This window comes from Lytechinus pictus, chromosome 9, assembly GCF_037042905.1.
Source record: "Lytechinus pictus isolate F3 Inbred chromosome 9, Lp3.0, whole genome shotgun sequence".
Taxonomy (NCBI): Eukaryota; Metazoa; Echinodermata; class Echinoidea; order Temnopleuroida; family Toxopneustidae; genus Lytechinus; species Lytechinus pictus.
In genome coordinates, this window is record NC_087253.1 from 10,025,001 (window position 1) to 10,049,681 (window position 24,681).

Here is a 24,681-nt window from a genome sequence, read left to right on the forward strand (position 1 = left end):
TTCAACCTTACTGTATACTATAGGCCTATAGAGATGATATATACAAAATGAATATAAAGAAGAAGAAGAAAGAGGAGAAGAAGAAGAAAAAAGAAGAAGAAGAAGAAGAAAGATTACCTTGAATGTTGCGTCCGGGTCGTCTAGTTTCTCTGCTATGGCATCTCCTATGAACTGATAGATAGCGCGGCCAGGATGCCAGCCAAGATGTCTTAAGAAATTTGGTACCATGCTACAACCACCAAGTGAAGCATCTAAAGCAAAATGATGATATTAATGATAATGATGATAACAATGATGATGATAATAACAATGCCATCATAATAATAATGATGATAAAATAATAATGATAATGATAATAAGAAGAATGATAATAAAAATAATAGTAATAATGATTATAATAATAATGCCATCATAATAATAATGATGATAAAATAATAATAATAAGAATGATGATAATAATAATTTGGATAATAATTACAATAATAATAACAAACTGAAACATTTATAAAGCGCTTAAAATAATGTTTCTAAGCATGCGCTGGATGCTATTACCCCGGCTTTAGCACGACTACCCTAATCGAGCATCCAATGAATTTCATCCTACCGGGTACACATTTACTACATGACCACATCAGGAGTGTTGCGGTGGGATTCGAACCCCGGACCGTGTGGTTCAAAGTCTGGAGACTTATCCACTGAACCACAACACATCTACATCCACAACACCTCTACGCGGGCCAATTAAAATAATTGACAATTATACATCATTATATAACCACAATCAATCCATTTATTTTGCGAACTTTCAAAATTTAAAAGCGCAATGAACATTCTGAATAAAATACACAATACATACATGTAATTGCAAAGTATGATGTATATGATGCAATTAAATTCACTGTCTAAACTGCAAGTTAACAGTTATTAAGTATTCCTGATTATTTCAAGCATGTCAAACAAGGCAATCATACTGTTTAACTCTTTTACATATCCCATCAAGCATTATCAACATTATTTCGAATCAATTTTCGAATGCATTACCTGATGACATTAAATTAAGTGTATCACTCAATTCTTTCAAACGATTATTAAAAAAAAAATATTACTTATAAAATTATCAGGCTTTGTTTGTTCAAGTGCTGTGTAGGGTTTGTCTTGGAATATTAATAATTTGTATTTTTATTTATCATCCTTATTTTCTAGTTATTATGTTAAAATGTCCATTTTAAAATGTTTGTGCTTAAATTTTGGTGGCAGCACTGTATAAGACTTGGTTCTTCTAAGCTGTCTCCACATTCTTATATTGATATTTTGTTTATTACTATGTATATTTATGTGTTTTTATGAATGAAATAAATTAAATTGATTTAAAAAACTGATTTAAATTGATTTAAATTGAATCCGCATACCTAGAAGATCATTAATCTGAGGACCTTTGAGTATAGAAAGGAATTTCTCGGAACCATGTCCCATTGCCAAGCAACAAGCCGTGAATGCACCGATGCTAGCACCACCGAAACGACGAAGCTTGCTCAGATACCCCAGCCTCTCCATCTCCTGATTGATGAGAAATATAAAATGATATTGATAGTAATATAGTAGTATTACGCCTTTTACGTTAAACGACAATTCCACCCCAACAAAAAGCTGATTTTTAACATATAGAAAAAAATCCAAGAAGCATAACACTGAAAATTTTATAAAAATCGGATGTAAAATAGGAGAGTTATGACACTTTAAAGTTTTGCTAGATTTCACAAACAGTTATATGTACATCCTGGTCGGTATGCCAATGAGGGAACTGATGACGTCACTCACTCACCATTTCTTTTGTATATGAAATATTTTATTTCGTCCTCATTGAAAGGTGAAATAAGTTTTCTTCCTCCATGAACATTGGAAATTACAATTGTTCTAACATTTTATGGTTCAGTAAAGCTGGTCCTTATTGTCAAATCTGTAAAAAATTGAAATATTGTATAATTCAAACAAAAAAAAAACAAAGGAAATAATGAGTGAGGGACATCATACACTCTTTCATTTGCGTGTTGCTGAGTTGTGCATATAACTGTTTTGTGAAAAATAAGCGAAACTTTAAAATGTCATAACTTTCCAGTTCAAGGACAAAAAGAAGGGGAAAAAGAATTTTAAAAGCTAGGATAAGTTGTTGTCTTGTTAATAGTACCACAAAACCAGATCTTCATTGAATTGGCCAAATTTGCGCTCGCTCTCGAATTTTTTTTTTAATATAAATTTTGCCACATTTTCCATACCGTGCCCATTTAAACCTTAAAGGAGAATGAAACCTTTGGAACAAGATAGCTTGTGTGAAAACAGAAAAATCAAAGAAACGGATCAACGAAAGTTTGAGAAAAATCGGACAAATAATGAGAAAGTTATGAGCATTTGGATATTGCGATCATTAATGCTATGGAGATCCTCATATTGGCAATGCGACAAAGATGTATGATGTCACTTGTGAACAACTCTCCCAATTACTTTAGTATACATTTCACTTAAACTGCCTCTTTCTTGCATGTCAGTAGATCATGTATTAGGAGAGCATGTAATACAGATTTTTAAAGAATGCATCATGGATAAAGAGTAGGCCTATGTATCACCATAAGAAAGAGCAAAAAATAGACACTTTGGGGTATTTTATCGTCTATCACAGGGAAAGTTGTTCACATGTGACATCACACATCTTAATTTGTCGCATTGCCAATGGGAGGATCTCCATAGCATTAGTGATTGCAATATTCAACTGCTCATAACTTTCTCATTATTTGTCCGATTTTTCTCAAACTTTCTTTGTTCCTACTCTTTGATTTTTCTGTTTCAACACAAGCCTACTTGTTCCAAAGGTTACATTCCCCTTTAAAAATATTTTGGCTCAATACGCCATTAAAGGTCAAGTCCACCCCAGGAAAATGCTAACTTGAATAAATAGAGAAAAATCAAACTAGCATAGTGCTGAAAATTTCATAAGAATCGGATGTAAAATAAGAAAGTTATGACATTTTAAAGTTTCGCTTATTTTTCAAAAAAACAGTGATATGCACAACTAGGTGAGTCAGTCGATGATGTCCATCACTCACTATTTCTTTTGTTTTTTTATTGTTTGAATTATACAATATTTCATTTTTTTTATAGATTTGACAATAAGGACCAACTTGACTGAACCATATAGTATTAAACAATGCTAATTCCACATGTTCAGGGAGGAATTAATCGTTGTATCACTTGACAATGAGGAGAAAATTAGAATATTTCATATTTCATACAATAAAATACAAAAGAAATAGTGAGTGGATGACGTCATAATCTCCTCATTTGCATATACCAGCCAGGATGTGCTAATAACTGTTTTGTGAAATTAAGCGAAACTTTAAAATGTCATAACTTTCTTATTTTACAACCGATTTTGATGAAATTTTCAGTGTTATGCTTGTTGGATTTTTCTCTTTTTATTCAAATAAACTTTTTGTTGGGGTGGACTTGTCCTTTAAAAGCTCACAAACCAAGGTCCAATGAAGCTTGCACTGACCCTCGTAAAGTAAAAGCTTCGTGAACAAAAGAAAGAAGAGACAAACCTTATCTCACTGCGCATGACCGAATAAATTAATCTAGAAGACAACGGCTGGGTCCGGTTAAAGGGCACTGATCATTCAGTCGGGAAAAGTAATTTAATCAGCTTTGCATTCGTTAAACTTAAAGGAGAATGAAACTCTTGGAGCAAGTTAGCTTTTGTGAAAGCAGAAAAATCAAAGAATAAGATCAACAAAAATTTGAGTAAAATAGGACTAGCAATAGAAGAGTTATGAGCATTTGAATGTCGAGATCACTAATGCTATGGAGATCCTCCCATTGGCAATGCGACCAAGATCTATGATGTCACAGATGAACAACTCTCCCCTTTTGGACACTGAAAATATACCCCAAAACATCTCTTTTTGCTCATTCTAATCATATGACAAACGATTCATCGATGATATATAATGTTGTGAAACCTCTGTACTTGTCCTCTCATAAAGAGAACACCTCACCTTGTGATAGACTCTATAAAAGTGAGAATATAAGTGAAATAAGTACTAAAGTAATGAGTGAGTTGTACGTGTGTGACATCACAGATCTTGGTCGCATTGCCAATGGGAAGATCTGCATGGCATTAGTGATCTCAATATTCAAATGCTCATAACTTTCTTATTATTCATTCAATCTTCCTCAAACTTTCAACAATATGTTTCTCTGATTTTTCTCTTTGATATGAATTCAGCTGGTTTCAAGGGTTTCATTCTCCTATTGGTTTGTGAACATGAATTACGACTTGAAAAAACTCTGAACTGGAAGGTCGGATTTGCCTCCTATGTCTATAATATGTCACAAATATGAAGCCATGACAAAGGGCACCAGAAAATCATTACCTAGTGCGTCGAAAAGTGGAAAATAAAAATGACAAGAGACACCATTTTGATTTTATTTCATATATTACAGTGCATTACGACCAATCTTCCCGGAGATACATAAGATTTTAATAATGATAATTCCTCAGTCACAGATCTTTTGAAAGCGTATGCCCGGATTTGATTTTCTTCGCTTCCTAGATGACCTTTTTTTTTTTTTTCAATTTGAACAATTTCATAAACACCACACATCAAAGTTCGGTTTTTTTATTTTTTTATTTAAACGATGTCTTTAACATAGCAAACAAGAGGATTATTCAGAGTGAGCATGTCTAGTGACAAAGAAATCCCTCAGTTGACACAATTAGGTAAGATTTAAACCTTACTGCCCCAAAACTGGGGGAGATTGCATAACCTGGTGGTTTCAAAATCACTGAGCTTCGTCATGTAGCCTATGTTGTATATAAATAATAAACAAAAACATGATAAATTCAAAACTATTACTTTATGCTGGATACGGGTGACTTTTCAACCGTTTCTTAAATCTTTCATTGAAGGTATATACACGAAAATGTTGGACAGACTTTAAGAGAAATACCTACCAAAATAGCATCAATATAAGCATTTCCCTGCGCCCTGCCTTCTTCTAAAATAAGATTTTCAACGGGGAAATCAAAGTATTTAAGCCTGGTGTTTTCAAAGTCACAGAGTTTAAACATGTAGCTCATGTTTTTATGAATAATGGAACAAAAACATGGTAGATTCAAAACTATATTTATGCTGGATACGGGTGACTTTTCAGCTGTTTCTTAAATCTTTCATTGGAGGTATATACACGAAAATGTTGGACAGAATATAAGAGAAATACGTACCAAAATAGCACCAATATAAGCATTTCCCTGTGCGCCGCCTCCTTCCAGAATAAGATTTTCAAAGGGGAAATCAAAGTCTTTCAGCTCGTCTTCGATATTCGAGAGAACATCTTCTTCATGTTTTTGGAAAACGTTCGCAGACTTTTTTGGCTGGCTTGTGGTGGCAACATCCTCTTCATCTTTATCGAAGCTAAGAATTAGAAAAAATAGATAGAAATGATAGAAAAAAAGGTGAGCAAACAGTAATAATGAAGTATTTCGAAATCTTAGTAATTTACACGGCCGCGATGGAGATCAGTCTTGTAACTGTTTTTTTTTTCCTAAATAGACTCAATCTATCAATCAATATATCTATCTACATGATCTATCATCTATCTATCTATCTATCTATCTATCTATCTATCTATCTATCTATCTATCTATCTATCTGTCTATCTATCTATCTATCTATCTATCTATCTATCTATCTATCTATCTATCTATCTATCTATCTATCTATCTATCTATCTATCTATCTATCTATCTATCTATCTATCGGGGCGGATCCAGGATTTTCCAAAAGGGGGGGGGGGCACATTTTCCCGAGGAAAAATTGAAAGCAAAAAAGGGTCTTCGCTTTCAAGGGGGGGGGGGTGGCATGGGCCGGCTGAGCCCCCCCCCCCTGAATCTGTCTGCCTATCTGTCTGCCTACCTATCTATCTCCCTATCTATCTCTCCCTCCCCCCCCCCTCTCTCTCTCTCTCTATCAATCTATCTAATCTACTTTTTTCGGAAAGGGGTGCTCGTCATGAATAGCCTACTGCAAATGTTATAAAAATGACATCTGTATCAAACGCTTTGTGAATGCATGTTATTATTTACATTATTATAGTATTCATAAATGTTAATATCAATTTGTAACAATTTAATCTATGTTTTACAATGAGGGGTAAAAATGACAATCACAAAAGGAGTCTGCGTTGCTCCCTTCTCCAGCAGTTTCAATTATTCATACGCGAGGGAGCTTCGCAAACGAGCACGATTTGTTTTTTCAAGAGTAAAACATTACATTTTTAGAGAATTTTGAACATATTATACACATAATACGTAATATGGTAATGCGGTGAACGTAGGTTTTATCGCTAATACTACCCCTCCACTCCCTTGCGTGCGTCACAAGGATTTTCGATCAAATTCGCTGCAGATCTTGAGAGTTGTAATCTGGGGCCCGTTTCACGGAGCTTATAGCATACATCATACAAAATTGATTTACGATTGATTTCATTGACTACAGTGTACAAAACTCGTAAAAAATAAAGTGTAAGATTTGAAATCAGCAACCTTTGTGTTAAGGGACCCTATGAAAGTTTCACATGCAAGTTCATTTTACACGCTTATACGAGTATGCGTAAATGCCTCAGCTTGTCATAATTCCAGGTTATAATACCTTTCTTTTCAGCTGGATTTTTGAATAGTCCGTGAACAGGATTTGCAAATGAATCCCTTTCAAATCTATACAATGCCGTATTGAAGTGGGAAATATCTTGACGAGAGGCCTCGAAGGTCTTTGAATTCATTTTTTTTTTCGAATAATATTATCGTCGACTTGACTTGTCTAGCTACTATATCCATATCAAAATAAGAAGAACGTCTAATATTGGTGAGCTATTGCAGTGAACGTATCTTAACAATGAAATCAGACAGACTGAAAACACGAATTTGATACGAACGAGAAGGCAAATCTGAGGGCAGCTTATAAAATTGTCCTTCACTGGACATCACTAGCGTACCTACGGGGGGGGGGGCAGAGGGGGCACTCTGCCCCCCCCCCTGACGAGCCACAACCCATACAAAAGACATATACCTGCCCCCCTTGACGAGCTTAAAAGACCTTTTTTGCCCCCTGACGAACTTGAAGACCTTTAATGCCCCCCCCCCCTTTTTTTGCTTGTCAAATTATTTTCTGGTACGAAAACCTAAATTTTTTTATTGAAGACCTTTTTTTTTTTTTTCTTTTTTTTGCTTGTCAAATTTTTTCTAGTACGAAAACCTAAATTTTTTTATTGAAGACCATTTTTTTTTTTTTTTTGCTTGTCAAATTTTTTTCTGGTACGAAAACCTAAATTTTATTTTTTTTTTGCTTATCAAATTTTTTTCTGGTACGAAAACCTAATTTTTTTACCATATGCCCAAGAAAGATACATGGTGTACCGTGAAACCTACTACACTATTCTTCTTCGCCATGGAAACCTTCAGAAATTATACTAATTTTTTTTATTGAAGACCTTTTTTTATTTTATTTATTTATTTATTTATTTTATTTTTTTGCTTGTCAAATTTTTGGGCGGCCGATTTTGCCCCCCCCCCCTGTGGAAAATCCTAGATACGCCACTGCTGGACATGGTCGGTGGCTCAGTGGTAGAGCGCCCGTCTCATGAACGGGAGATTGAGGCTTCGATACGCAGCCGAGTCATACCAAAGACTTTTAAAACTGGGGCCTTGCGCTTTCTTTTCAGGCGTTCAATATATTACAACGGAGAAGGGTAATAATGATCCTATGCAGGGCCCGCTGAGACAACAACTCATAAGAGCTGAAGTGGCTCAAGGGTGTATAGGCTGGTTTAAGCAAGGGGAGGTGCTCATATCCTGGGGAGGTGGGTATAAAATGGGATGGGGATGCACATTATGTCTTGGGGAGGTGGATTTAAAGTTTGGAAAATCAGCTCTTGAAAGCAGAAGAAGGGGTACAAATTTCGTTTTGCTTTTGGCCAGTGTCGGAACTCCTCTGCCTCAGCAGGAGGGTGCACGCGCATCCAGTGCGACCTACGACCTTGTGGCTACCCTGAGTAAATATCTCATCGTATTATATTCAGTATAAGAATATGTGATCATTACTTGGTTCTTTTAAAATAAAAAAATGGGTTTTATGTTTTCATGGCTTATTTTATATAAGGTGCCCAAAAGGATTTTTGTAATTAACCACAAATATTGATTATATTTTGAATCATTAAGCACCAGTATAAAACATGAACAAAAATGGGGGGGGGGGGGGCCGGGGGCAGACATGACGTATGGGGCTGAATTTCTTAAAAGCTAATTGAGGGAGCGAAGCGAGTAAGCCAACAATTTGACGTGTTTAATTCAAAGATCTAATTTTTAGAAAGCTTTTGACATAATATTAAAAAATAGTATTATATTTTACCCTTTTTCATTTCCTTTACCGTCCCCCTTTTTTCATAGTAGTGGACATTTTTGGGTCCATGACCCCTAAGCTGCCCCCTATATGGTCGCAAAGAGGAGATACTGCGACGAAATGATATCCCAACCTTGCTATCACAACATCTATAATGATTGGTAAATATATATGTATAGTATGAAAGAGAAAAGCATAGCCTTTGTTTGCCCCTCAAAATGATTATGAATCACAACAACTACCTACAACAACTAACGGAGAGTCAGTAGTTGGAGTCAAAACTAAAATCAAAAGATCAACATCAAACTGGAATTCATCAATTTAGCCCGGGGGGCCACTTCCATTGACGAGTGGATACCATGCGCGACCATGGGGTCTCGAAAAGCACCCTAAACACGTATTTTCCATATTTTGAAAATGCACCCCTTAACAAGTATTGGCGTCTGAAACCCTACCCTTAACAAGACTGGAAATAAAACGACACTCTTGGCAAGTATTCCCTGAAATGAACCACTAAACAAGTACAGCGATATTTGTTATGTCACGGGTCCGTCGGTCGTCGGTTTTACCTTTACACACCGTGTTGGGGCAAAAAGGATCCTTTATAAAACATTTTAATTTTGTTTCATCATCCCCGCAAATTTGACCCTAAACACGTAACTTTCCTAGCGAAATAGATACCCTTTTTCCATTATTTTTGTGTTTTTGACACCCTTTTCACGTTACGTACGCAACGTGCCCTATCTTGAAAAAGACATCCTTTTTACGTGTTTTTTGGTCGCGCATGGTATCCACTCGTCAATGTAAGTGCCCCCCCCCCCGGGCAATTTAGCCGTCCAGTCACCGACAACAACCATTGCAACTCAGTAGCAATAGAGAACTGATCCCAAAGTACACTGAAAAGATACTAGATTGTGTATGTGCTGAGAATGAAACTTTCATGAAGATCGAGCACTAACCTTCCGCAGTGATCATCAACAAGAATATAATGTTGGTTCCTTCGGCGATCGTGAGGGGCTGAGGTGCTCGACCCCATTTTTTCGATGATGCTAGATGTCTCCTTTTATCAGATCTGAGTCTCTGCCACTTTGTTTTTTAGCTTACCCCCTTTCCCGTCATCTGGGCGAACAATATTGTCCACCCAGCTTTTGTTAAATAAATTGTTAACCGAACTGTGTATAGTTAATGCCTTGCTAGTTCTCTTAAATCGAGAATAAATACAGTCATGCGCGGTGATTTCGAGAGCATTGATCGTGGTTCCAGGAGACGTGGGGGGGAGGGGGAGGGGGGGGGGGTGGTCGGAAAAGACGCCTTCTCTCACGAGCATTTGTACAGACTTCGAAACTTGAGGAGGGTGACTCAAATCCACCACCCCCCCCCCCCGATCGCCGCCCACTATCGTATTGATTTCTCTTAGAGGAAAGAAAACCCCTGGAAATAGGTTTGAATAACAAATGTCAAACATCAGAACATTTCAGCAACATCCCCGATATGTACGTGAGATGCCGAAATGTTGTATTTCATTTAACTCATTGTATGTATTCACTCTAAAAACATTGAGTAAAATTCAACCAAATATTTTTTTACCCAATATTGGGTAGAAAGGGGGTCATGCGTGTTTGCTGTGGTCATTTTTTTACCCCATTCTAGGCAATTTTAACGCAAAATTTACAAAATATTCGGTATCTTTTTACCCAACCAACATGCATGTTCCCATTTTACCCAATATTGGGTAAACCTTTTTTTAAAGAGTGTTGTATTACTCTGTATTGTGATTGTATCTTTTTGATTTGTAAATTCCGCATGGTGGGCTCAGTGGTAGAGCGCCCGCCCGCCTCATGAACGGGAGGTCGTGGGTTCGATCCTTGACCGAGTCAAACCAAAGACTTATAAAAATGGGTCCTCCTGCTTTCTTGCTAGGCGCTTAGCATTAGATTGGAGAAGGGTAATAATAACATGTTATGTTATGCAGGGCCCGCTGGTAGAGCAGTTTTCTGACTGAAGTGGCTACCCTGGGTAAATAACACGTTATTATTATTATTATTATCATCATTATTATTATTATTATCATCATCATTATTATTATTATTATTATTATTATCATCTTATCATCATCATTATTATTATTATTATCATTATTATTGTTATTATTATTATCATTATAATCATTATCATTATTATTATTATTATTATTATTGTTGTTATTATTATCATTATTATTATCATTATTATTATTATCATTATTATTATTATTATTATTATTATTGTTATTATTATCATCACGGTCTGCAATGATCAGTAAATAAACAAATATTACTACATCAACACATCGTCACTGCCACAGTCACATCGAAGAAACCACGACTCCACACCGATCAAAGCTATTACGTTATTCCCAATTACATAAAATTGACCGATTTGGATTTGGTTACATTGGTGTGGATGTAGCATGGAAATGAAGCAGTTCCATTACATTTGCTCCGGCGACACACTGCAAAAACTCCGGTGTTCATTTAACACCAGCCCGGATCTATATATATCCACAACAGAGAAGTGTTAAACAACATCAGTTTCGTTTTGGTTAACACCACAAAGGTGTTTATACAACACCAATTAGTATTAAAACTGAATTGGTTTGATTCAAACTGGTGTTGTTTTAATACTTCTACGGTGTGGACATACATAGATTCCGGGCTGGTGTTAAATCAACACCGGAGTTTTTGCAGTGCAATTATTCCTCCTCTGTAAATCCCACACATCAATGGAACGACCAACTTCAACCATGGATTAAACACTATACCCTATCCTAAACCCAATCCTAAACCTCACATAAAACCCTATTGCAACCCTAACCCTATATCTCAGACGAAATATTAAAGCCCGGAGCAATTGTCGCCAGAGCAAATGTCGTGTCACTACTACACTACGGTTGTTGGTGCTGGCTGGAAAAAATGAAATAGGGGCCTACCAATCCACAATGTGCATATGTGCCATTAGAACCGAAATTCTATACTAACATTTGTTGTTGGAGAGACAACACGTACTTGGCTTGAGATTCAGACTGCAAAACATTGGGAAAATAATATTGTGATAGTTGACATGTACGATGCATTGCACTGTGCTCTTGAAGAAATTGGAAATGTAAAACAAACATAATACTTGTTAATACTATCATTGTATATAGGACCCTATTGTAACACAAAATGTTCATGTCAAATGAATGAAGTGTGTTAATAAATTCAAATTCAAATTCAAACTCCAGTTAGAAGTAGTTTTTTTAACTTTTTATTTGTTAGCTAGCATATCTGAGACCCCTTCACGGGTCAATTAAAGGGGAATCCAACCCAAATGAAAACGTGTTTTTAGAAGGAAAAGAAAAATCAGACAAGTTGATAGGTGAAAGTTTGAACAATATTGGACAAACAACAAGAAAGTTATGAATTTTCAAAAGTTGTAAATATTGGTAATCACTTTACCCATGGACACTTCAAATTGGCCGCATATGGGATGTCATAGTGATGTAAGGCAAGGACTACTCTTCCATGTACTCCAATACATATTATGGCTAAAATGTCATTTTTCCAAAAAGTTTTATTTCAAATTCTATTTTTCTTTCATGAGGACATAAAACAATATACTACCTGGGTTATATTTAGATTACTGCCCCAGGGGAATGGGTACCTGATAATCCCTGATAATAAAGTACATGGCCTATGGGGAAGTTGTCCTTGCCCTTGTCATAATTTACTTACCCAGTTGCCAATTTGAAATCTACATAGTATTAGTGATCTCAATTTTAAAGCAGCTATAATTTTCTTATTGCTTGTCCGATTTCTTTCAAACTTTCACCATTCTGTTTAATTTATTTTTCTCCTTCACAACACAACATTTTATGGCAAAGGCTGGATTCCCCTTTAAGTGAATAAATCGGAGTGTTAGTCATGCCTGACCAATTCGTTTCCACTTTGAAAGGCAGGACTGAAAGGTTCACTTGTCATGTTGAATTGTTTGGTAGATAGAGTTAATAGTCGTACTCTTGTAGCTTTTGTATTTATCTCATGATCCGCACTTTTGATGTCGTTGTGAGCTTTCTTTTTGGTTTCACCAAAAAACAACTACTACAGGGTAAAGTTGGCAAGTAGATTGGGTTAACTAAAAGCGGTTTCTCGCTTGAAATAACGCCTTATCCCTTAGCGTGTTCCATAGTGTGTTCATAGTGTGAAATACAATAATTGCCACACTGTTAAATTCGAGTACTTAATGGTGCAGTCACAATTCCCCTTCGGCGGCCGTACGGAGAGTCGTAAACAGCCGTTTTAACTTTTTATCTGTTTAACAGCTACATATAGGTGGCTTGAATAGAAATCAATAAAACACATTTTTCGACTCGCTGTACGGCCGCCGTAGGGGAAATGTGACTGCAGCAAATGACGATGTGAAATGTGTTTTCATACAGGCAACTATAATTTGAATCCTCACAGTGTATAGAGGCGTCTACAGTGTGGAATTTTATGCACGCTTTTATTTGAGCAATTTAAAAGTGTCAATCACGTGTTCAGATAGTACGCTATGAAAGCATCGTGCAACTTGAGCACTGAGCACCATTTCCAATTGAACTAATATTCAATCAATCAATATTTGAAAAATAACGATATTACCATGGTTATATGAACGTGAACTACATCTGAAAGATTTAAATACATATCTGACACAAAACGATCCTCAGTAAAACAGGATTAAGTTTAGTGTATATAGAGGTCATGACACCAATCCATCTTCGAGAACTGAGCTTCAGGCAGATGAGAGAAAATTTCATAGAAATGAAAAGAATTCATACTTGATTGGTACAAAATTTCCTCCAGGCTTTTTATTCATACAGCGCAAACCCTATTTGCGTTTTTGTTAGGATTTCTTTCCCGTTTTTAAAAGAAATCTCAATACATCACGCTTAAAGTATTCGGCCTGCATACATCGAACAAGCATTAAAAAGAACCCTCTACACATTAAATGCTTTATACGTACTTTTTTTTTCTTTTTTAGAAGCACATATAGCTTAAGAAAAAACAAATCAACAATGAACTTTATTGATCAGATAAAGGAATTTAAAAAAAACATATGCCTACTACAATATTATTCAAATTTGTATGAATTAATAATTGGACATACAATAACATCATTTCGTTTTTCTTAATTTATTTGAAATAAAATATTATATTAATCAACAACAGTGTTTTTACGTATTCACGTCACTACGATACATTGGAACGCGTTTGGAACACAGTGTTGGCACACTTTGTTTTTAGCACAGTGTGTAAACACTGTTACAGATATTGACTTAACCACAAAGTGAAATACGCGATCATAGTGTGAGTAGTAGTTGATGGAAGCAGCAGCGGCAGTAGTAGTATGGTGGTGGTGGTGGTGGTGGTGGTGGTGGTGGTGGTGGTGATGGTAGTAGTAGTAGTAGTAGTAGTATAAGTAGTAGCAGTAGCAGCAGTAGTACTATACTACTAGTAGCAGTGGTGGTAGTAGTAGATTGTGGTGGTGGAGGAGATGGTAATATTGGTAGTAGATGGTGGTGGCAACAGTAGTAGTAGTAGTAGTAGTAGTAGTAGTAGTAGTAGAAGTAGTAGTAGTAGTAGTAGTAGTAGTAGTAGTAGTAGTAGTAGTAGTAGAAGTAGTAGTAGAAGTAGTAGTAGTAGTAGTAGTAGTAGTAGTAGTAGTAGTAGTAGTAGTAGTATTAGTAGTAGTAGTAGTAGTAGTAGTATAGTGGTGGTAGTAGTAGTAGTAGTAGTAGTAGTAGTAGTAGTAGTAGTAGTAGTAGTAGTAGTAGTATAGTGGTGGTAGTAGTAGTAGTAGTAGTAGTAGTAGTAGTAGTAGTAGTAGTAGTAGTAGTAGTAGTAGTATAGTGGTGGTAGTAGTAGTAGTAGTAGTAGTAGTAGTAGTAGTATAGTGGTGGTAGTAGTAGTAGTAGTAGTAGTAGTAGTAGTAGTAGTAGTAATAGTAGTAGTAGTAGTAGTAGTAGTAGTAGTAGTAGTAGAAGTAGTAGTAGTAGTAGTAGTAGTAGTAGTAGTAGTAGTATAGTGGTGGTAGTAGTAGTAGTAGTAGAAGTAGTAGTAGTAGTAGTAGTAGTAGTAGTAGTAGTTGTAGTAGAAGCAGGGGCGGAAATCTCTCCCAAAAGATAGGGGGACAAGGGGCTGGAAAATTTGACAAGCAAAAAAAAACAGTTTATCATCCCAAAATTAAGGACATCTCGTCCTAAAATATGTTTCATTTCGATTTTGAATGATGTATTTCTAACCATCATAAAAGACCACAAATAGTAGGGGGGGACATTTGATATTGTGTCCCCCCTACTATTTTGAGTAGTTTGAAAAGTTTGGATTTATTTCAGATTTAACGCAAGCAAAACGATATCCAGTCTTTTCCCTTATTTGCATGAGTAACGCCACGAAGGGATCGCAAAGCCAACACAATTGAGGGGGGGGGGGTGTAATATATCCTTGATAGCTATATTCATTTCCAAATTTTCAGCTTTTGACAAATACGGTGAAACATATATACTGTGCATGAATATAATCCGTAAGATGACAGTCACCCACGACAAATCAAATCGAAAAGGCATTTCAGCCACATAATAAAATCTGCAAACGTGACTCTGGCGTACATTATAACATCTTGATATAATTTCTTTTTGTGTGTAAACTTGGTAAAAAGGACATTAGATATTGTGTCCCCCCTTCTATTTTGAGCAGGGGGGACACGTCCCCCTGTCCCCCTGGGATTTCCGCCCATGAGAAGTAGTAGTAGTAGTAGTAGTAGCATGTAGTAGTAACATCAATATCAAACAAGGGAAAATAACGCAAAGTTCAAAATGAATTTATCATCAGAAAAACAGACCTGGCTGAAGCGCGCAATGATCATCAATTCGATTCTTACTACTCACCTAAAATCGATATCATCCTCATGTATAATGTGATATGCATCCGAATTGTCTTTTGATGATGAAGCCCCCATGATAACGTGACGTAAACGATGTTATTTATTCAAAGAGGTTGCATATTTAGAGAACCTGATCCCCTTCCATATCCTTGGCAGATTAAATATGACTTTCAGAAACGCCCAGCACCGTTCCCGCAATATCTATCTATCGCTTTTTTGTTATTGACGTATTTCTACCGAATATACATATACTACCAGGCATGGGCGAAAATCTGTCCCAAAAGGTAAGGGGGACCAGGGGCTGGAAATTTTACAAGCAAAAACATGGTTAGCACCCAAAGTAAGGTCATTTCATATTATACCCAAAACAAACAATACAAGCAAAAAAAAAAAAGAAGGTTTTTACCCCAAAATGCAAGGTCATTTAGTCCAAAATACATGTTTTATTTTGCTTGTGAATGATAATTTTTTCTTCATCATAAAAAAACAATAATAGTAGGGGGACATTTGATATTGTGTCCCCCCTACTATTTTTGGAAGGGGAACACGGCCCCCCTGTCCCCCCTTGGATTTTCGCCCATGCTACCAGGTACATTATTGCATACCCTACTTTTGCGATAAGAATAGAATAGCGTCATCATGGTCATGGAATAGGCAGACAATCTAATAAAGTGAGTTCTCTCTGAAATAAATATTTCTTCTTTTCATGTTCGTTGACCGCAACTGTATGGATTTTGATGGCATTGTCGCTGATAGTCAGGGGACTGATGGCTTTCACGTGCGATCTGATTTGGTATTGATGATTAAAGCAAAATATGGAAGTGGATTCTTTCCAGGTCAGAAGAGGATCGAGAACAGTTAGCGAGCACAGTACAGAACAAGTCGAAAAAAGATGCCATTTTCAATAGTAATTTGCTCACAAGAAATCAATATTGCACTGTTTATTTTATTTCATTCTGTATGAGCCTGGTTATATACATGCGTAGTGACCATTAGCAGTATCTTTAATTGAACAAACAAACAAAAAAGAAACTCGGAAAGAATAAACTATAAATTTTTGATCGATTCTTTCACCACACATATCATCAAATGTAGGGCATGTGTTATTTTATGATGACCGTTTGATTAGCTTTAACCATGGTAAATTTTAAGTTTATTCTTCTCTTATTGAATACGAATGTCATGATTACAGTGAATCAATAAATACATAAATAAACAAACAAATAAATAAATAAATGAAAATAGATTGAATCAAATAAACAAATAAGTAAATTAATAAATAATAATAATAATATAGGGTATTTATATTGCGCACATATCCACCTTGTTAGGTGCTCAAGGCGCTCCTATAAATGAATAATTAATAACTCTATCTCGTACTCGGTTATTGTATGGCATCGTCACTAATCTCCAAAAGAATCAAATCATATCGCTCCTCAAATGATCATAACATAAATCTGTAAGCGATTTGTCCTACACGCATGATAAAATCCATTTAAAAGAGACTGTGTTGTATATCATATCATTAATACAAGTACACGTATTAGAATACCGTCTATTGTACAGTATATACTATAGATATTGCATGGTGTGGGTCCAGTATTGATTATTTATTTTCCCAATGAAAGTCAAGTAATGATATTTCCATTCATAAGCACGCCGCTATTACGCGATGTACACGATAGTATTATGTCGGTTCTCCTTTTTTTTTCTATTGGTACATCTAGTATACGGCCTTTCATTTACGGCGAGAAAAGGGGCATGACGTAATAAAGCAATATTTGGATACGATATTACACAGTGGAAGCAGGGAACAAAAACAGCAATTAACAGTATCATGATGGCTAATGATAAATATAAGGGTCCCGTTTCATAAAGACTTGTTATGATAACAAATGCAGAAATTCTATAAAAAAATGCTACTATCCAATCAGATTGAAGGATTTCAGTAGCTTTTAACGATTATTGATAATTCGCTATTATAACAAGTTTTATGCAACGGATCCGTGTGGGGATCAGCAAGAAATGCCAAAGACATACTTAGGGTTGCACGCGCCTATTAACGGGAAGGCAAAAGATATTCATTTGAGTCAACCCATTCTCATTTCTTTTCTGGGGGGTATAGCTTATTGACAAAGTGTATGAATGTGATTGTCCATCTAACACTGAATGTATGGAGGGTAACTACTGAACTCCCTTTTCCAAAATTGGGGGAAATCACCAACTTTGGGACTATATTTGACTGGCGGAAGGACTAGGGCTGTTTTACTGTTTCAGGTGATGAATTTGAGCCCTCAGGAGATGTCTTCATAAATGCCGATTTATTTTTAAAATGAGCAGGTAGGTGAACCTTTTTTTGGTCAGATATGGATTCTCAGATAGATACCCCATCACTCACTGGTAGACCCCCGAATTTCATCCTTATATTTTATGTTTTTTTAAGTGCCAGTTAAGCACACAAGTCTATGGGAAATGTTTCAGGCCCGTGAGACGTAATATAAGACAAATTTCCACCGGCAAATCAGAACCCAAACCGAGTAACCGACCGAGATGGCGTGTCATTCGAAATAACGTAATCGCTTTGATCGGTAGTGTAATGTTGGTATGACTGTATGTACGAATTGTCTTTTTGTTAGAAACCGCAGTTAAACGACGATTTCGTGTTGTCTAAGGTTACACGTGAAAAACATTATAAAAAAAGAAATGTATACAGTTCTGTTTCTCTCTACTACACATCATCTCTACTCGCCGACTCAAGCCAGCATCTCCTCATTAGCTCTACTACTCAAGCTGTTCTCAACTCATCAATCTTTCCTGGTTTACAGTCCTTTTCAGGACTACTTTCAAGAAAGAATACTCTACTCTCAAATCTCCACTTTCTCGCCTATCAATTTCTTCTCTTCTTTTATCCACTGTTTCTATAACACTCCACATGGTGTACCGTAAACCACATCAGCGAGTTCTGTTTTGGTTTACATTTTTTTCACGGAATTTTTCGTATTTAATTTTTGCCTGAAAATTGCTTTCCCCTGAAATTCCTTAAATCCCGTATGATCTTCCTGAATTCCACGATTTTTTTTTTTTTTGGGGGGGGTAGAATACGTTTTTACCAGGGGAAGAGTTAAGCAATTGCATCTGTGAATCTAGAAAAAAATCACATATTGTCTAACCAGTTTGAAAAGTTCGGATTTATTTCAGATTTAACGCAAGCAAAATGATATCCCACCATTTCTATCATTTGCATGAGTAACGTCACGAAGGGATCGCAAAGCCAACACAATTGAGTGAGGTGTAATATATCCTTTGATAGCTATATTCATTTCCAAATTTTCAGCTTTTGACAAACACGGTGAAACATATACTGTGCATGAATACCAATAAAAATTATACCGTAAGATGACAGTCACCCACGACAAATCAAATCGAAAAGCCATTTCAGCCACATAATGAAATTTGCAAACGTGACTCTGGCGTACTTTATTGTATCTTGATATTATTCCTTTTTGTATATAAACTTGGTAAAAAGGACTTCACGATTCCATTTCTCTTTCAGTGAGAAAAAAAATTAATTGTTCGTGCAGAGGAACACGTTAATGTTCTGATTTTGCTGCCTCATGCATAGGCGGATCCAGCTTTCGTCGAAAGGGGGGGGGGGCGTACTGCCGAGCGGCGCACATATTTTTGCACTTCACCGGCGCACATATTTTTGCACTTCACCGGCGCCATGTTGAAAAAGGGGTAAAGTCTCACCCTGTCAAATGCTCTTTTCAAAATGTAGGATTTCCAGTCATGCCATTTTGCATGACCACACGCAGATGATATTTCAGGGGGAAGACTCGAACATATTTTTGAAAAAAATAAAAATAAAAACGATAGAGTAAACGGACCGAGCTGCTCAATGGGGCGATTATTTTTTTTACAAGTCTAATACAAGTATTTGGTGCACATCTCACATTTGCACATTTTTCATAGTTTTCATGAAATGTTAAGGAAAAAAAATGTGTTTTCACAACAGCTGATCGGGAATTTGCCCCCCCCCCCTTCCCCCTTGCTGCATACGACCATTCCTGAAGTCCACTTAATCATATCTCATTATAACAGAAAATATACATCAATTTAAACATATAATCTTTCTAAAACATATGTAGAGAGAGATTGAAAAACTTATTAAAGAAAGAAACAAGCAAAAAGTAACACAAATTATGCATGTTATGTGCGATTTCAAAATCTCGTGTACTAACCCTTTTATTGCGATGAGGCCAATACTTTTGTATATTAATTGAAATACAATTTTTTTTAACTATATATACATACACAGGGGCGTCGATCCTTTTTTCAGATGGGGGGGGGGGCAAAATCATGAATCAACTTTCCAAAGGCGCTCGATCACACAAAACAAACAAACTTACACACACACACACACACACATATATATATATATATATATATTTATTTATTTATATGACTCATGAGATAGAGACACATATCTCACCAACAAATTAATGCGAGCGTGCGAGCGCGAGCTGAAATGTTTTAGTATACTGACCTGAAAACAGGAAAAAGGTGCCTGTTTAAGACTGTTTAGAATAACTCATGAGGAGGATACATATCTCTCTACACAGATAATGCGAGTGCCGAGGGCGAGCTGAAATTTCTTTATTTTCTGACTAGAAAGCTTGATATTCTAAGCATTTTTGGTACTAATGATTAAGATGGGTATCTAAAAAACCAATAGATACGAGCGCGAAGCGCGAGCTTAAAATTTTGAAATTTCGATCTGAAAAAAAAATTCAGTTTAATGGACGTTTTTAATAAAGAACAAAATTATATCCAACAAAAAATTATTGCAAAACGAAGCGGGAGTTCTTTTGAGCTTTAGAACTGAAAACGGGACATTCTATTCACCTATTTAATCATGAAAAGTATGGGGTTTTGCTACAGAAATGATGCGAGCGCGAAGCGCGAGCTGAAAATTGTTATATTCCAATCTGAAAAGCGGACAATTTGAGCACGATTTTAAATAAAGAACGAGTTGTGTAGCTCAATCTCGCTTGCTGATTTCTGTGTAACATTACCATCTTATTCTATTTTTGCACATGCGGAATTATTGGGAGGGCAAAACGATATGTTTGCCCCCCCCCCCCAGGATCGATGCCTCTGTATATACAATGATACTACATCATGAATCATTTGGAATACATCACCGATCCAGGTTTATATATTATCATTCAATTTTTATGTACATGATGTATAAGCCTATATACAGAATTTGGTATTTATATATATATTGTGATGCTTTTCACTAAATCTAATGCAATTTGTAATGATGAGTAATTTTTATCTAATTACTTTGATGAAACTGGATATAATGCTTATGACTTGAATTCAGAAAGAGATCCTTCAAGAAAGAGCTTTGGAAATAGTTCTCCAGTTTTACAGGTATCGTTGTCTTTGTTTTAACTTCTTCCTGAGTGATCAGATGAATCATATTTAACTTAATGGAAGATGAAAATAAATCAAATTTTGTGGCGTAAGCATTTAAACGTGAAAACAAAGGTATTGACAAACTGTATTTATACATTGAAACTGATAATATTTAGTGGTTTAAGGTCTAACGAATATACGTCTGGCTGCGTAATTATACACTCCCGGTATTAGCAACGGGTTTTAGCAAAGTTTTGGACTAAAATATCGAATCATCTTCATAAAACACTATAGTAGCTGTCTTACACTAAAGGCCATAGAGGTGGCACAATGTGGAATGTGTAAAGAAGAAAAGTGACTGACCTTTTTTTATTAAAGCATTGGAAAATAAGATCAAAATTAAAGGATTTGCTCTACACTCTCGTATGATTCTGGGATTTTTAAATAACAAATTAAAGATTTCATGACATCTGTGGGCAACTGCCCCAGTCCACTCTGTAAGGGCATGCGATAAGCTTTGTTATTCGTTATGACCATTCAACAATAAAATGTATAACCAGGTGCCGCTGATCATTCTTGACCGGTGCCGATCTAGATTTAGTTGGCAATAGGCCCTTCTTCATTATTCTACCGGCGCCTATTTATTGGAACCAGGGGACGCTGATTATTCTTGACCGGCGCCGATTTAAAGTTAGGTGGCGCCGGTTAAGACAAAGGCACCGCCGATTTGTCTTGACCGGCGCCGATCTAGAACAAGTAGTGCTGATTATTTTTACCGACGTCACGTAAGATTCAGGCAGCGGCAATTCATAATCGACTGGCGCGGATTTAGAACCAGGCGGCGCAGATTATTCTTGACTGGCGACGATTTTTAACCAGGTGGTGCTGATTATTCTTGACAAGCCCCGATTTAGATGTAGGTGGCGCAGATTATCCTTGATCAGCGCCGGTTAAGAACTCAGGCAGCGCCGATTTTTCTTTACCGGCGCCGATTTATAACCAGATGGCGCCGATTATTCTTGTCCGGTGCCGATTTAGATTTAGGTGGAGCTGATTATTCTTGATCGGCGCCGGTTAAGACTCAGGCAGCGCCGATTTATAACCAGATGGCATCGATTATTCTTGTCCGGTGCCGATTTAGATTTAGGTGGCACTGATTATCCTTGATCGGCGCCGGTTAAGACTCTGGCAGTACCGATTTTTCTTGACTGGCGCCGATTTATAACCAAATGGCGCTGATTATTCTTGTCCGGCGCCGATTTAGATTTAGGTGGCGCTGATTATTCTTGATTGGCGCCAGTTATATGCAGACAGCGCACTGCTGATTATTTTTAACCGGCGAAGTTGTTGGGAAAAGGGTAGTTAAAAGAAAAGATAAGGAAGATGATATGATTGTGCTTTACTGGGGGATAGTCTTTCCTTTACTGTTGCTAATATTATATTAGTGTATAATGTTTTTAAGTGGCGCCTTTTCTTTTCTTTCCTTTATTTATATTTTTTCAAGCGGCGCCTTTTCTATCTTTTACCTTTTTTTTGTTTTTTTGAGCGGCGCCTTCGGCGCCGCTCAAATATTAGGGGGAGGGGCGCGCGCCCCCTGTGCCCCCCTGGATCCGCCACTGTCATGTTAACTTGCATTTAACTGTTGAAACTGATATCTGCATGATAAGATAATTTGATTCCTTCTTGTGTATAAAAGGGCTTTCGTTTCGTTACTCCCTTTGTTGCTAAAAAAGTGGGATTGTGCGTGGAGTCAAAAGAACTCATTTTATATTCTGAATGTGCTTCCAAAATAATGAAAGCTATGTTTGGCTTTATAATAATATTTTATCGACACGGGTTGTTGGAGCTATGGAGAAACATTTGAAATCAAAAGACTTGTCAAACATATTCATGATGTTCGCACGCATCAGCTGAATCGATATAGCTGGTGACTGATGTATTGATTTCTGTAATGCTATCATTCATCTATTGTTATGCCTGACATTTACACATTCATTTATAATAATATACGCGAAATATAGAAACCTGTAGAAACGAGGAAAATTCGATATTTTCATGATTTGTTGATTATTGCTATGGTTTATAACAGTTGCCGGTGGAGCAGAACTACGTGAGTTGCAATATTTAACTTTTTTCACGATTATACAGTATGATATATGTATTACATTTCTAATGCGAGGTGAGGCTCTAATTGGTTAGTATCTTAAGCTCTATTCATATTATTCAAAGTTTATTTGTAAAATTTGTTTTATCACTGGCAGATCCCGGAGGGGGGGGGGGGGGCACAGCCGGCCCGTTCCCCCCCCCCCCCCCGCCTTTGAGAGGCACAATTAAAATTTGTAATATAAACGTGCCGTTAAACCATTTGCGTGCCCCTCTTTTTTCGTAGATGCAATGTCCATAATATTTAGGGATAAAACCCCTTTTTCCTCTTGTCAAATAGGTACCCAGTATGAGGCAAAAGCCTTTGAAGTATGCCTAGCGTAGCAATTGAGTCTTGGAAGTCTTGTTGGAATGCTCCCCATGGAGTGGAGAAGATGCATGCATTGCATGCGGGCATACAAATATCCGATGACTGCGGTAATAATATGATGTAAAGCGCTTTGGGCCATTATGGGAAAAGCGCTATATGAAAAATAGCTATTATTGTTATTATTAGATTGGCCTGTAAACTGATCATGAGACAATGCCTATAATTCATAAAAATAACCTTGACGTCATAATCTAATAACAAAATCTTGATTTTCTCAAAAATGAATGTCAAACACACTTATTATGGATTGACTCTGTCGGTCGGTAATTCAAGTCATGCCATTTTGCATGACCACACGCAGATGATATTTTAGGGGGAAGACTCGAACATATTTTTGAAAAAATAAAAATAAAAACGATAGAGTAAACGGACTGAGCTGCTCAATGGGGCGATTATTTTTTTTACAAGTGTAATACAAGTATTTGAAGCACATCTCACATTTGCACATTTTTCATAGTTTTCATGAAATGTTAAGGAAAAAAAAAGTGTTTTCACAACAGCTGATCGGGAAATTGCCCCCCCCCCCTTCCCCCTTTCTGCATACGACCATTCCTGAAGTCCACTTAATCATATCTCATTATAACAGAAAATATACATCAATTTAAACATATAATCTTTCTAAAACATATGTAGAGAGAGATTGAAAAACTTATTAAAGAAATAAACAAGCAAAAAGTAACACAAATTATGCATGTTATGTGCGATTTTAAAATCTCGTGTACTAACCCTTTTATTGCGATGAGGCCAATACTTTTGTATATTAATTGAAATACAAGTTTTTTTTTACTATATATATATACACAGGGGCGTCGATCCTTTTTTCAGGGGGGGGGGCAAAATCATGAATCAACTTTCCAAAGGCGCTCGATCACACAAAACAAACAAACTCACACACACACACACATATATATATATACATATATATATATATATATATATATATATATATATATATATATATATATATATATATATATATACATATATATATATATATATATATATATATATATTTATTTATTTATATGACTCATGAGATAGAGACACATATCTCACCAACAAATTAATGCGAGCGTGCGAGGAAACAGGAAAAATGTGCCTGTTTAAGACTGTTTGTAATAACTCATGAGGAGGATACATATCTCACTACGCAGATAATGCGAGTGCCGAGGGCGAGCTGAAATTTCTTTATATTCTGACTAGAAAGCTTGATATTCTAAGCATTTTTGGTACCAATGATTAAGATGGGTACCAAAAAAAAACAATAGATACGAGCGCGAAGCGCGAGCTTAAAATTTTGATATTTCGATCTGAAGAAAAATGTCAGTTTAATGG

The 24,681-nt window shown here is 36.3% G+C and overlaps 1 protein-coding gene across 2 annotated transcripts in view; it reads right to left on the bottom strand.

The window, feature by feature from the left end:
- Positions 1 to 15,596, bottom strand: part of LOC129268820 (uncharacterized) — a 33,440-nt gene extending 17,844 nt beyond the window's left edge. The window contains exons 1-4 of one of the 2 annotated variants that reach the window (XM_064104623.1): positions 15,394 to 15,596; positions 5,276 to 5,465; positions 1,410 to 1,557; positions 118 to 251 (exon numbers count right to left, since the gene is read on the bottom strand). In XM_064104623.1, coding sequence (XP_063960693.1) covers positions 118 to 251; positions 1,410 to 1,557; positions 5,276 to 5,465; positions 15,394 to 15,464 — 543 coding nt within the window. In that variant the 5' untranslated portion in view covers positions 15,465 to 15,596. Of the gene's footprint in view, positions 1 to 117; positions 252 to 1,409; positions 1,558 to 5,275; positions 5,466 to 9,406; positions 9,565 to 15,393 lie in introns of those variants that run through there. The other variant, XM_064104622.1, reaches the window with a different exon arrangement.
- Between the last annotated feature and the right edge of the window lie 9,085 nt (positions 15,597 to 24,681).